At 44.8% G+C, this 15,008-nt stretch overlaps 1 protein-coding gene across 2 annotated transcripts; it reads left to right on the forward strand.

Moving 5' to 3' along the window:
* Nucleotides 1-1,677: 1,677 nt before the first annotated feature.
* Nucleotides 1,678-13,930, forward strand: cacng7b (calcium channel, voltage-dependent, gamma subunit 7b). 2 transcript variants are annotated; one of them, XM_061235173.1, is made up of 6 exons: nucleotides 1,678-1,751; nucleotides 3,891-4,086; nucleotides 4,423-4,509; nucleotides 4,782-4,922; nucleotides 9,038-9,183; nucleotides 10,395-13,930. In XM_061235173.1, the coding sequence occupies exons 2-6, from the start codon at nucleotides 3,891-3,893 to the stop codon at nucleotides 10,875-10,877; spliced, it is 1,053 nt and encodes a 350-aa protein (XP_061091157.1). In that variant the 5' UTR covers nucleotides 1,678-1,751; the 3' UTR covers nucleotides 10,878-13,930. The 2 variants fall into 2 exon arrangements, with proteins under 2 accessions (XP_061091157.1, XP_061091149.1); XM_061235165.1 differs by having other exon boundaries at nucleotides 1,740-1,751; nucleotides 3,781-4,086.
* The last annotated feature ends 1,078 nt before the right edge of the window (nucleotides 13,931-15,008 follow it).

Genomic DNA, 15,008 nt, shown 5'->3' on the forward strand with positions numbered 1-15,008 from the left:
AGATGTACCAAGGTCTTTTCTTAAGACTGGGGGATTTTGAAAGTGATCTGTTCAAACATCAGTGTGTAGGCACCCAGTCTGTAGGAGAGTGTAGATTAGCAGCACCTGTTTGTTAAACTTGTTTAATTATTTTACGTGTGCTGTTGTACATGCTAAGTCTATGCCTGTCTCACCCTTAAAACACGCGTCTCTGAGCTCTGTGTCTATAGGCTAGAGTGTAGTGTGCTATTATCATTACTGAAAATATAGGATTCCCACCACAGACCTAAATATAGGCACAGGGAGAGGAGGGGGTGGAGTCCCACAGGTCACCTGGGATCAGGGGAAAGATCGAGCGATAGCGTCTTGCTTGGTGCATAACCTTTACAGTGAATGGCGTGATATTAAAGAAAATCTGGAGTTTTAGTGATGTGAATAATATCTTGCGTGCTCATATCACTGACACTCATATAATATAATTCCCCCTGTCTGTCCTTCCATCTTCTTGTATGCTTTACCTGTTCCCTCTGTCTCTTTCCAGTCCCAGCCTCTCTCACGCGGTCGTATTACATCCATGTTAGTTGCAGTGCTTACTCGGCTAAATATCCCAGTAATTGACTCACTGTGGTCACTGACACGGCTCATAGCCCAGCACTGTGCTCAGGTGCAATTTCACTTTCATATTTAAATGAACGCCAGATCACTTGAATCATGATCCTCTGTAGCAAGTCTTTTCCCACTTCTTGACATATCTGAACATATTTGAACGGATCTCATACTTGACGTCTGTAAACTTTTCACCGGGACGATGTTAAAATCCCATAATCCCTGGTCCCGAATACCTCCAGTGCTTGGGTACACCCCACCACAGACCAATCCAGTGCACAGGCGTGCAATCCGATATGACGGCACAGAACACACACAAACACACAAACACACTGAGAAAGTGCCATGCAGGCTCAGAACAACCAGCCCGGAGGAGACAGTACGCCTGGCTTTCATTCAGTAGTAACATTAGCATTAACAGGAGGCATTTCAGTGGATGTGAGTGACTCACTGGCTGGTAGTGACACCTTTTCATGTTAATGTTTATCTTAATTCTGTCTGTCATTCCCCTCTAATGTCCTTATGTTTTGTTCATAAAAACATGCCATCACGCTCCCTGCAGCATATAGTTTTCCAGCACCCCATGACACCCGCTGTCTTGTGTCCTGTTTCTTTCCCACCGGTTTTCTCTCCCACTGGTTTTTCTTTCCTCCTGGTTTTCTTTAAGCCCCTTTCCTCCATCCCACCTCCTCCTGCATTTTTAAGTGTTTTTCTTTGGTACTTTTCTGAACCAGCATTCTTTATGACCCCCCCCCCCCCCACACACACACACACACACAAACACACATACACCTATGTTTAGTAGTCATATCGTTATTCTCCTCAATCAACACCTTTCCACTCTTCGCTGTCTTCCCTCATGTTCTTGATCCCTCTGTGGATTCCTCCTTCTCTTCATCTCCCTTTTCTGCCCTTGTTCTATAGAATAGCTCACTGGACCGATTCTCCGCAATGCTGAAAGAAAAGAGAGTGAGTTGGGGGGGTGGGGGGGGTGGAGGGTGAGAGGGGGGATGGGGGGAGCACATACGAGAGAGAGAGAAAAAGCGAGCGAGCGAGCGAGAGAGAGAGAGAGAGAGAGAGAGAGAGAGAGACCGCAAAATCCGCCAAACCTCACTGGCGCGCGGATCCTACCTTCTGACCACCATTCAGTCAGCTTTTTGGAAAGGGTAAGTGTGTATGCATGATGTTTGGTTATAATTCATATGTACTGTAATTACCAGTGTTTTCATTAGCAGTTATCAATAAGGATATCGTACGTAATATTTATTAACACGTTCTTCGGTAATGCCCATCGTTCAGTTATTTTACGGCTTGCAGATGATTTTAATCTGTAAAAGATGAAAGCTGCTCTGTCGCAACCACAGCGAGCTAGCTGCTCACAAATAAATTATATTAAATATGCATGTATCTATCTGTCAAACAGCCGCTCACCAATCATATGTAAAAGGAACGCGCCGCTGTTTAGCCTAATAAATCGCCTTTAGGTCTGTTCACGCTCGTCTCCTCCCGCTCTGTCTGTGGCAAGTCGACATGCGTCTGACATCGGGTTAAATTAAGATTATGTTTCATTGATTTATTCATTAACGAGCTGTGTCATTTTATTTAATTTAAACAGCATTGGTCCGATTTCCATTCGACTGCACTGGACGCATGTAGCGTTGTGTTGCGTGAGGCATTACCCCAGTCGGCTCTATGCGGAGACTATTAAAATCGAGGGGTTTTCAGCATTAGAATATATGCATTTAACATTTTGCTGCATTCCATTTTTTTCAGAATGCGTGCGTAGGCCTATGCATCTTGTGTGTGAATGCGTGTGTGCCTGTGCGCGCGCGCTTGCATTGCGTTCTGCAAGCGGTTCTGCTTTTGTGTGTTTCTGATTATATTGTTTTCGGTTGCATGGATTCCTAGTTTGAGTCAATGTGTGTAGGGAGTGTTGCGGCTGGGTAGCTATTATATGCAAATGGTCTATACATGCTGTGCAGTATAATGTCTCTCTGTGTGAGTGTGTGTGTGTGTGTGTGTGTGTGTGTGTGTGTGTGAGAGAGAGAGAGAGAGAGAGAGAGAGAGAGAGACTGAGTGTACTCACTCCTTTTTTGGGCCAAGGTCTTTCCCAATATTACCCTATATCTTTTTTTCTCTCTCCCTCTCACTTTCCCTTGCTCTGTATCTGACCTCAGGAGTTTTCTTTTTTGTGCCTTTTAAAATATTTTATCAGTGTATCAGACTGAATGCCTGCTTATCGCGAGCACCGTTCCTCGTGTCTGATGTATCTATCCCCCCTCACCATTCGATGCAGCTGCTCAAAAACCCACCCTCTATTCCATTCTGACAGTCACAGTCTGCACATGTATCTAATCACTTAGCTGCTTGACACATGGAGGACACCGCTAGTGAATCTCAGCTCCCATCTTAGCAGGGGGAACCTGCCGCCTGCCCTTTAACATGGCGGGAGATAAGGCACACGCTGTAATGCCCGGTCAGTCCGGTCTGCGATACATCACCTCCACCTCCAGCCCCGGGTGTCAGCACTCTTACCCGCTCCTCCTCTCCCCCTCTCCTCCTCTCCCCCTCAATCTCTCGCTGTCTTTCAGCGCGACGGTGGTGAACAGCTCCGAGTGCTGAACTGAGTCATTTGCCTTCCCCCCCTCCTCCCTCCCCCTTCTCTCTCTCTCTCTCCCTCTTGCTCTTTCCCTCTCTCTCGCTCTCTCTCTCTCTCTCTTTTCCCTGTCCCATTCCCTGCCTTCTTCCATTCCTCAGGAACCCTCCCACACAAAGCAGCGTTCAGCACTCATTCTCATTCATTGCACAATAATTGCCCGTCCCGTGGGACTCTGCCGGCCCTGCACTTTGCAGGTGCTGCTCTGGCACACGCTGATTATCTTACGTACGCTCCCCCGCTTTTCCCCAACCGTGCCCGCTTCGCGCTTGACTCTGTGAGCGTTAGATGTGTGAAAACTCCCTCTCGTAAGGATTAGGTCCGTCATATAAGCAAATTCAGACCAGAAAGCTAGCGCCTGCCCAGGGTGATAAAAAGCCCCAGAGAATGCCGATTTCAGTTTTAAGCCACGTCCGTCACATGTCACGTATGGGAATATCTTGCGCTGGTTTGCCGGTCAGATCTCTGACGAGCCTCTGCCTCACGGCCAATCACAACACAAGGGTCATCTCAGTACAGCCTTTCCTTTCCGCCGGCAGGAGACTCACAGCGCCATTCAGTCCTGCACTGTCAGGCTCCATCCACCAGGGGGCAGGTGAGTCTAACGGCAGCAGCACCGAGGCTCATGGCCGCTCTCCCTCCCGCCCAGATGAGCTCGTGCAGCAGTCGGGCCCTCACCCTGCTGTCCTCGGTTTTCGGGGCCTGCGGCCTGCTCCTGGTGGGCGTGGCCGTCTCCACCGATTACTGGCTGCTGATGGAGGAGGGCATCGTGCTGCAGCAGAACCAGAGCCTGGAGGTGAAGATGGCTCTGCACTCGGGCCTGTGGAGGGTCTGCTTCGTGGCGGGTACGTCTCACACTTCTGCTCCGCCGTTCATTCTGTTTCTGTTTGCCTTTGTGGAATTAATCCCCCTTACGCATGTCCTCTCCCTCTCTCTCTCTCTCCCTCTCTCTCTCGTTTTGCTCTCTGTCTATCTCTCTCTCCCCCTCTCTCTTGTTCTGTCTCTCTCGATCTCTCTCTCGCTCTCTCTCTCCCCCTCTCTCTCACTCTCTTTCGCGCTCTCTCTCCCTCTCTCCCTCTCTCTCTCAATTCTCTCTCACTCCCTCCCTCTCTCTCTCGTTCTCTCTCTCTCGCTCTCTGTCTCTCTCTTGCTCTCTCTGTCTCTCTCTCTCTTGCTCTTAGGAACAGAGAAAGGGAGATGTGTGGCATCAGAATATTTTACTGAACCAGAAATCGAGATTACGACAGAAAATACAGCAAACATTCTAAGTACGCTACCTTCTCTGCATGCTGTGTGTGTTTAGGACTCAGATTCCTGGACTGTGCAAAGTCTATGATGTATATTGTTGTGCACACTATTATAGAGTTGTGCACCTCTTTGGTTTGCCTAGCTTGCCTTAGCTTTACCCTGGTTGACAGTGATGTAGCCATATTAGCATTTGCATAGACGATACGCTGATGTTTCTGCTGAGCACTGGAGGGTAGAACGGAGTGAACACTTCCAGGCAGGCCTCACCCTGGACCTCTGCTTGTTCCACCAGAGATGGTGAGGACGGCGACGCCCTTCCCCATGGTGTCCCTGCTCTTCGTCTTCACCGCCTTCGTCATCAGCAACATCGGCCACATCCGGCCTCAGCGGACCATCCTGGCTTTCGTCTCGGGCATCTTCTTCATCCTGTCAGGTGAGCACAGCCATTCAGCTTCTCTGTCCTTACTATCAGACTGCAACCCCTCTACCTGCAGTTACACTGGCCTTACTATCAGACTGCAACCCCTCTGCCTGCAGTTACACTGTCCTTACTATCAGACTGCAGCCCCTCTACCTGCAGTTACACTGGCCTTACTATCAGACTGCAACCCCTCTACCTGCAGTTACACTGTCCTTACTATCAGACTGCAACCCCTCTACCTGCAGTTACACTGATCTTACTATCAGACTGCAACCCCTCTGCCTGCAGTTACACTGATCTTACTATCAGACTGCAACCCCTCTACCTGCAGTTACACTGTCCTTACTATCAGACTGCAACCCCTCTGGCTGCAGTTACACTGTCCTTACTATCAGACTGCAAGCCCTCTACCTGCAGTTACACTGTCCTTACTATCAGACTGCAACCCCTCTGCCTGCAGTTACACTGTCCTTACTATCAGACTGCAAGCCCTCTACCTGCAGTTACACTGTCCTTACTATCAGACTGCAACCCCTCTTCCTGCAGTTACACTGGCCTTACTATCAGACTGCAACCCCTCTGCCTGCAGTTACACTGTCCTTACTATCAGACTGCAACCCCTCTGGCTGCAGTTACACTGTCCTTACTATCAGACTGCAACCCCTCTACCTGCAGTTACACTGTCCTTACTATCAGACTGCAACCCCTCTGCCTGCAGTTACACTGGCCTTACTATCAGACTGCAACCCCTCTTCCTGCAGTTACACTGTCCTTACTATCAGACTGCAACCCCTCTGGCTGCAGTTACACTGTCCTTACTATCAGACTGCAACCCCTCTACCTGCAGTTACACTGTCCTTACTATCAGACTGCAACCCCTCTGCCTGCAGTTACACTGGCCTTACTATCAGACTGCAACCCCTCTTCCTGCAGTTACACTGATCTTACTATCAGACGGCAACCCCTCTGGCTGCAGTTACACTGTCCTTACTATCAGACTGCAACCCCTCTGGCTGCAGTTACACTGTCCTTACTATCAGACTGCAACCCCTCTACCTGCAGTTACACTGTCCTTACTATCAGACTGCAACCCCTCTGCCTGCAGTTACACTGTTCTTACTATCAGACTGCAACCCCTCTGCCTGCAGTTACACTGTCCTTACTACCAGACTGCAACCCCTCTGGCTGCAGTTACACTGGCCTTACTATCAGACTGCAACCCCTCTGCCTGCAGTTACACTGTCCTTACTATCAGACTGCAAGCCCTCGTCCTGTTCACTGTGATGGAATGCTGGTTTACTATGTCCAACAATGTGTTGATACTTTGTCGACGTGTTGGTTTCTGAGCTTGGTGAAGCAGGTCCCATTGGTACACTGTGACCACAGACTACCAGTGTTGAAATAACCTGTGAATGACACATGTTGAAATTTCTTTTGTCAGAACCATTTTACAACAATTAATTACAGCTGCATATTGTATGTTTTTTTAATACACAGATTAACATGGTTAATATCCCAATGTTCTCAGTTGCATACCCTCATTTCATGTAGCTTTTTCAGTTGTTGCAAACTGCTTCCATGTATGCAAATGTAGTATGCTTCCTGCATGCCGCATGTTGCTCATTCACTTGTAGCTTTGGAGCAGCTGGCTACAGTAATGCTATGTATCTCTATTCAAAGTGAGAATTCTGAATATCACACCAAGTGTAAAAAGGCTATTAATGCTGCATTACGTATTGCTCCAGCCAAAGTTGTTATGTTGTGATTTAGATGATAAACACAGTACAAGCAGTTCTGGTGACTGAGATTCTAGTCGAACAACAAAGCAGTAAAAACTTAGGCAGTGTATGGCATACTGGTCCATGAAACCACTGGTTTCAAACTTGGACCTATTTATTTATTGTATGTGAATGAATTTCAGTCTGTCAACACCAAGCAAGATAAGTCGTTTAAACATTATCTACATTCATTTTATGTATATAAATAGAAAACTCGTGCACTTATATTGCAGGGCTGCAAGTAGATTAACAAATATATGTTGTTATGTTGGTCTTTATATTCATGCAATTTAATTAAATAGGGAGAATCTGAATATTCTACACATGACGAAAATGTTTGTGTTTGGTGAATAAATCAACCCGACCCTTGTGACTTTCCCCAAATTAGACTGCACTGCACAGGGGCTATTAAGCCGGTTACACTTTGTGTTCCTGCAGTTGTCCCTGAGTATGTCTCTGGGGATAATGGGGTTGGACTTCCCCACAAAACCAGTTGTAAATGCATTGGTAGCTCTAATGGAAGTATTTTATCACGTTGTCAGACTGAGGAGGCTGTGTAGCCTACTTTCACAGATTTTTGGTTATCAGAGTGTTTCTTGTGTTTACGCCATTTGACCTAGAACTGTTTGTTCCCCTTTGCTCCCAAAATGAATATACTAAAACTGAGAGCTGAGAGTGAAGAATCGTAATCACTGTGCAGCACTGGTCCCAGCAACCAGCATTAAGACACAACTGTATGATCAATACTATCAAGTGTTAAAGCAATACCAAGTGCTCAGTTCATACATTTTAAGTTGATATACTGCATCTGGTATTACATTTTTTAAAATTATGCTACTGGATTTCTCCCAAGTTGTAATATTTTGTTATTTGAAATAACTGATAAATGCATAGTTCTTCAGCTCACAGATCTGGTTACTCTTGGAGAAATTAAATCAACTGTAAAGAGCAGAGAACTTGATGCGATTGGTCACTGGAACTGTTTTCACTTACAATATGAAGCCAGGGCATTGCTGTAACGTGCATGCTCGGTCAAGCTACCCAGTACAAATAAAGGTTAAATAATAGAAAATGAAGACAGTGCAACATCTTTAAAGAGACCATTTTAGCTTCTTTCTGCGTCATTTTGTTAAAAAAGAAATTACAGAATGGGTGGTAATATGGAGGTGGGAAGGAACAGATAAAATTAGTTTTCAGACTAATAATGGTTATTTTTGTGGTGGTGACGTTATTGCCATTAGATTTATGCCCTTTGATTTCCTGCATTTCTATGATTTGTAAAGCAATTTTTCAGTGTTTATTTTAGCAATATGTTAGCTTAATGTTTAAATAGTTTGTCCTTTGTGGATTGCATTTGTGCATTTTCCAGAAAGAGAGATTTACAGATAAATGTGTGCCCTCTCCAGTGAAACATCAAACTGTATGACTCAATAAAATTAGACTAATCTGACTACAGAACAACAACTGAGAATAATGCTTTGATTAGTCATCAATGTACTGTATTTCTTGAAATATTTGAAGATTGTACAGCAGCCCTGGTCTACCTGGCGTCCAGGAGTGGCTTTCAGTGCAGCGTGAAGGGTGGGAGGGGTTAATCTTGCAGAGAGCTGCAGCTCGGTTGCTATCTGAGGGAAGAGAGAGGGGAACTCTCCCTCTGGGGAAGCGGATGGTTTTAGCTTGTGCAAGTGTTATTTATTCCGCTTCCCCATGAGAGCTCACATCCGTGCGTTTTTAGCTTGTGCGAGTGTTATTTATTCTGCTTCCCCATGATAGCTCACATCCGTGCGTTTTTAGCTTGTGCGAGTGTTATTTATTCTGCTTCCCCATGATAGCTCACATCCGTGCGTTTTTAGCTTGTGCGAGTGTTATTTATTCTGCTTCCCCATGAGAGCTCACATCCGTGCGTTTTTAGCTTGTGCGAGTGTTATTTATTCCGCTTGCCCATGTCTCCCTCCAGGGCGACCGAACGCTCACATCCGTGCACTTGGCTTGTATTATTTATGAAGAGCGTGCTTCTGTGGGGAGATTTCAGTGCGCTCACCGCGGCATTCCACCTGGCATTCGAACCCACAGCCCTTAAAAATAACACACGACCGGCTTTCCGTGGCTCCACTCCATTTTTCCTCCTCCTCCTCCTCCTCCTCCTCCTCCCTCTTTAGTCTCACTCCGTACTTCGCTGTCGTCCTCACGGGGACAAACCATCTGTTCGGGTCGGTGACTCAGTGCGGGGCGCTCGCTGCCCCTCTGCGTTCAGTGACCGTGAACGCTGAAAGGTTCGTGCGTGGTCTTCAGGCCGGCCGTGTGATCGCTTCCCCCCCTCCTCCCCCCCTCCTCCCCCCCTCCCGGCAGGGCTGAGCCTGGTGGTGGGGCTGGTGCTCTACATCTCCAGCATCAACGACGAGGTGATGAACAGGCCGCGGGAGCCCGAGCAGTTCTTCCACTACCACTACGGCTGGTCCTTCGCCTTCGCCGCCAGCTCCTTCCTGCTGAAGGAGGTCAGAGTTATCCCAGCGCCATCAATATTCATCACACGCTTTAATAACGCTGTTTCTGATCCATTATTAAAATCACTGTGAGTTATGCTGATACCGTTACTGGTTCCGGCGATATTCTATGGTAGGGATCTCTGAACCCGTTCCTGGAGAGACTGAAGTGCCCGCTGGTTATCTGCCCGTTTGAGCACTTCAGTGTCCGGTTTAAGTCTCGGATTGCGTAAAGAGAGTCACATTTAGTTTTCGAGGCTTAAATTGCCACCGGATAAAAGAAAACTACAAAGGCTTGTAGACACTGTAGTCTTAAGAGTTTGAGATCCTTGTTCTGCTCTAGGACATTTTATCTAGGATGCAGGTGAAATTAATTACATTGAAGCTAACCTTAATTAATGGAATTCGAATGATTACCCATCCATGCTTTTGATTTCCACTGATTAAAATCTGGAAGGACACATTCCAAGGCCCAGATTTTGGTTCCTCACTTACTGTTGTATTCTACAGTCTGTGCTGTCTTCACAGCTTATACAGAACTTATGTAGAGCATACTGTTGTAATGTTGAAATGACTAGGGCCTTATTATGCTGCTTTGTTTAAACTAAAACCCACATCTTCTTCTTCATCCGCAAAGCCATCGTCAGTCTTCCCTGGGGCCAGTTATGGTCAACACTGAGCTTCCAATAAAGTTATGAGTCATAAATCTGTTAAGATTAGAAAAATGATGTTTGATTTTAGATTAAAATGCCTGCTGTACTCTATTATTTTTTGCTGCCTTCTCCTTACTGGAAAGATGACCCCAAACAGAAATACACAAAATTGCTTACATATTCGTGAACACGGTATACTTATTTTTAACATTTGTCTAATGGACTGTTGTTTCTTGATCAGCCCACAGCAGCCCAGCTAACATATTCCATTTCACAAAGAAGCAACCTACTTAAGCCATGAGCTCATTCATGTTAGTGAGCATACATTTGCAATATTTTTGAAAAAATGTAATTGTGAGCGTGTAGAGTGAAAACAGGCTCTCGCTAATGCAGTGGTGTGTTCTAGTGCCCTCATCTCTCTCTCTCTCACTCTCTCTCTCACACACACTGAGTCAGCGTTCATGTTTATGTAGCACATTGTCCAGTGCAGTCTGACTGTGAAGCAGACGCCGTGTTGTGCTAACCGTAACGGACACCCCCCCCCCCCCCCCCTCTCCTCCTGTCGTTCAGGGAGCAGGGGTGATGTCGGTTTACCTCTTCATGAAACGCTACGCTGAAGAGGAGATGTACCGGCCACACCCAGCTCTTTATCGCCCCCGGCTGTCCGAGTGCAGCGACTACAGCGGGCAGTTCCTGCACCCCGAGTCCTGGCCGCCCCCCCAGAGGGGCCGCAGCGCCTCTGAGGTCTCCAGCGACATCTCCATCCAGCTGAACCAGACGCCCCCGCCCCCGCCCAAAAGCAACCCCCAACAGAGCCTCCCTCCCGGGGTAATAGGGGCCTCCTCCGGGAGCTCGTCTGGCGTCAGTTACCAGCTGCCCCCTCCCTCCTCTTACCCTCACTCCCACACCCTTCACTCCACCCACACCCTCTCCCACGCTGGGGCCTCCATGCCCCTCAGCAACCCCCAGTCTCTGCCCCTCTCCATGCCCCCGTCCGCCGTGCCCCCGCCCCGCTACCACACGCACCTCCGGATGAGCGCCTCCCCCTGCTAGGAGGAAGGGAGGGAAGGAGAAGGGGAGGTGTACCATGGATGAAGTGCAATACATTTTTTTCCACAGACACACGCATTTACACACAGTCAGAGGGGAGAATCAGCCAGGGAGAACGACTCATAGCTGATAAAGAGTAAAAGATGACAACAAGCAACATCAATAAATATACATCACATTCAGTATTTGGAGGGTAATACAAGGCGCTACAGCAGCAATGGAAGGACAGTGGAACAGAACAGCGAGGGACTGAGGGAAATCAGAAAGGAAAGGTGGGGGAGGGGGAGAGAGGTGGGAGCAAAGTTACAGAAATATAAAAGGCAGTGGTGGTAGGGGCAGTTTTACATGACACACATAATACAAAACACACACCATTTTACACAAAAAAATGAATATGCATATAGGTGTATGCATATATGGTATGCAAACTGACTATAGTTATTACCTTTATTGTTAATATTATGAATTTTATCAATTCTTCCCTGAACTCTTACTTCGACTTTCACTCCTCTGATGAGAATGATTATTATTATTATTATTATTATTATTATTATTATTATTTTTATTTTTATTTTTATTTTTATTATTGATTGTGGTCTCTTGAATAGCAAATACTGTCAGTGGGAAACGTGATAGGTATCCTACAAGTTAGTTTCAAGACAATGTTTTTTGGTGCCAAATTGCCCAGAAATTTAGAGTAAATGTGGATATATACACAAGACATGGGGATCCAGCACTGTGTTACATGTTTACATTGGTGTATACATATTTTTTAGTGTATAAATTTTGCTAGCATAAACCATGTTAATGAATATAATGTTCCCATGTTTCCCTCATATGTAATAATAATAATAATAATAATAATAATAATAATAATAATAATAATAATAATGGTTATACCAGCATCCTTCAGAAAGAAGAGCGAATTAAAAATGGAATGAAAGATGAAAGTAAGAAAAAGGAGGCAGAAAGATTTTTTTAAAAGATGAATGCATACAGTGTACACTAATTCTAGCTCTAGTTTAAAGAAAAGATATTTTGAGAAAACGTAAAGAGAATACAATTACATTTAATATTAATAAAATAAAGAATTTCTAACTTAACTGAATCTGCTTATAGTTAAAAAATGTTGTACATAATAATAAGTTAATGTAAATAGATACTGAAGAACTAACGGCACAGACAGACGGATATACTGACTGACTGGTACATCAACTTGAATTAAAAGGTCATATTACTGTGCAGTGTCTCTGAAATACATGTGTGGAAAATGTTTTGTTCCGTGGCAATAATGAAATATCTCCCATGTAAGTACAAGAAAAATCATGTTAATATGCTCTAGTATACACAGATACATAGAACAGTAGTTATAGTGTAGTCCTGTCCCGTAAAGTGGGTGTTATACTCTTTACAGCACAATATACACACACACACACACACACACACACACCAGTGCAACTGTCAATGTACATTACATCCTCACACAGTGCAGTACAGACAATCACAGTACTAGACTGCATAGACATTGGTACAGTTAAGCAGCATGTACAATTTTCTAACATGTTTATCAGGATTGCTTATCACTTCACCCTTATTGCACAACATTCTTACCATCAAACAGAGTGATGTGGTTTGACCTATGCTGTGTTTCAGTGTTTGTACATGTATGACCTTTGAACCATAACTTCTTTACTGACATAGATCAAAGATAAGTAGCTGGACCTGGAGTTCATATTTTAATGAGGTCCAATTGCAGTGGCAGTGTTCATGTTCACCACAGCAGGAACATTATTCCCAGATTCATATATGTGATGCCTCGATGACTCTAGAAACATTGAGGTCGTATGTAAATGCGTCCCACTAGTGCCCTCTGGTGGAGTGAGTCCCACACTGCTCATGTTCCTCCAGTGGCTTTGTTGGGTCTCGGTAGTGTTGCACCATTGCAGTAATCACATGCCAGTGCGGAGACTGGAACAGAACGACTCAGATATGCAAAAGAGGAGGTCTAGCTTTACTTTCTGAGTCAGGGACTGAAATTGCACAAGCTAAAATAGTGTCTTCAAAGGCCCGAGTGGAAACCTGAATACTGAGCTCCAGCTATTTGAGAGATTCAATTCAATCTTGTGTACACACATAGAAGTTATACTTACACTACCAGCTAAAAGACTTAATTTCAATGAAAGTACTGAACTTTTAAATAATGATAATTATGTCCAAAACCCAATGCTGCAACTATGTTCTTTGTTTAATTGTATTAGGATATCAATCTTTGTATATACATAAATATTATAGGTTTATTATTTAATTTTGTAATCCACCACAAGACTGTAATAATATAGTAGTATTAGAATGTATTATCAGGGCCACAGACTGATTCCTGCTGGAAAGGATATGCAGTGTAACCAAGTGTTGTGATTGTTAATACAAAATGGCTGTGCGTGTGCGTGTGTGTGCATGAAGAACCCATTTTTGTTACCAATCCATTTCAATTGGCACAGTAAATGGTAATCCAATTTGGAATCCAATAATCAGTGTTTATATGATTTACAGACCTGACTTTGACTGGTGTGTGGACTGGACACAGATGGTTGAGTTTGGGGTAAATTGAATTCCATCACATGCTCCTCTCCTTTTTTCTTCATTTCCCAACCGTTCTTCAGTGTGTTTATTAGTCCCAATTTATTCTTTCTTTCCTTACATTATCCAGGTTTTTAATCCTTTTCTATTGCATTTATGTTTGTCATTACCTTGCCCTCATCTCTCTCCTCCATCTTTTGTTCTCCTCAGTTCTTTATGTCACCTTTCTGTGTCTCAATGTGCATCGCAACAGAACTGTGCCTATTTTATTAAGCCATTATTTTGCTTATTTTCATTTGCGCTCATGTTTTTGCTCGCTAGTGCACTGATAAACACGATGGATTGGTAGAACCTACAGATATTTTATTATGATTAATGTGATTATGGTCACTACTGGTACGGGAACTATACTTGAGGACTGTGATGACAGCTCTCTTCAGATATTCAATAAAGACTGGGAGAGAACCCTGTTCTGTCTACTTGCCAGTCTCCGTGACTGTCTTTGTGTCTTGTTAATTCACTACCCTTATGTCTTTCTGAGTTCGTATATCTAGTGAAGATGGCAATCATAACAGTATGACCACCAATCAGATATAGGCACATCTGTGACCACTGGATCATGTCAATTTGGTTTGTACCAGCTCATTGCCATGCGCAATGAAACAATGCGGTCCTGACTTCTGCTGGTAATTGAGCTGGCTCACAGCAAGCAGAGTTTTCACACTGTCTTTTTTTCAGTGTACAGCAGACACGCTGAACGGAATGAATAATGCTCCTCCGCCCTCTGCAGTGCAATGAGTTCAGCCAGACCACCACAGCGTTAATGCAGCCTGGTCAGTTCTTTAGTGATGCAGCAGCCTAAGGCTAGCGTGCAGCTCAACTGAAGCACAATGCTGCACTCTCTCTCTTGCTCTCACTGTGTGAGTGTGTGTGCCTGCGTGTGTGTGTGCGTGTGTGCATATGTGTGCCCACGTGTGCGCACATGTCTGTGTGTGTGTGTCTGTGAATGCAAATGCCTGCAGTGAATACAGAAGACAACATGTTTTCAAATACCACACACAAATTTCTATTCAAAACATGATTCCTAGAAGGCCACTTTCATTTGGAAAGAAAAATGCTGTAATATTTATCACTTGCAGGCTTTTAGAATTTGTATGAACAAGTTTTACTGTGAGTGCATACAGTAACAATGTCAGAAGGCTTCTCTCTATAATAGATGGTGAGTGTGTGCATGCATGCATATATGAAGTTGAGTGACTCTCATTTTACCAGTGCCATTACTGCATGAAAGACCTGTCACACTACATTAGTTCTCTTCAACTCACTCCCTGTGTGTGTGTGTGTGACAGAGAGTGAGAGAGAGAGAGAGAGAGAGAGAGAGAGAGAGACATACAGACAAAAAACAAAAAACTCAGACAAGCCACTGAAGGCAGATGTCCTATCTTATCCAGTACTCTTGTTGGCCTATAATGTGTATCACATTGAACAGGGACTTCACCTCTACACTAGTACATTGCACTCTAGAGCTCATTATGGTTCATATTTCAAACAGTGGGG

The sequence above is a fragment of the Conger conger genome, chromosome 1, assembly GCF_963514075.1.
Source record: "Conger conger chromosome 1, fConCon1.1, whole genome shotgun sequence".
In the NCBI taxonomy this organism is placed as follows: domain Eukaryota; kingdom Metazoa; phylum Chordata; class Actinopteri; order Anguilliformes; family Congridae; genus Conger; species Conger conger.

Bases quoted from the DNA above. Each gene is read 5' to 3' on its own strand.
- cacng7b (XM_061235165.1), top strand. From the start codon at position 3,867: ATGGCCGCTCTCCCTCCCGCCCAGATGAGCTCGTGCAGCAGTCGGGCC. The intron at 4,087-4,422 runs GTACGTCTCACA...TCTTGCTCTTAG, and splicing joins GAGGGTCTGCTTCGTGGCGG to GAACAGAGAAAGGGAGATGT. The intron at 9,184-10,394 runs GTCAGAGTTATC...CCTGTCGTTCAG, and splicing joins GCTCCTTCCTGCTGAAGGAG to GGAGCAGGGGTGATGTCGGT.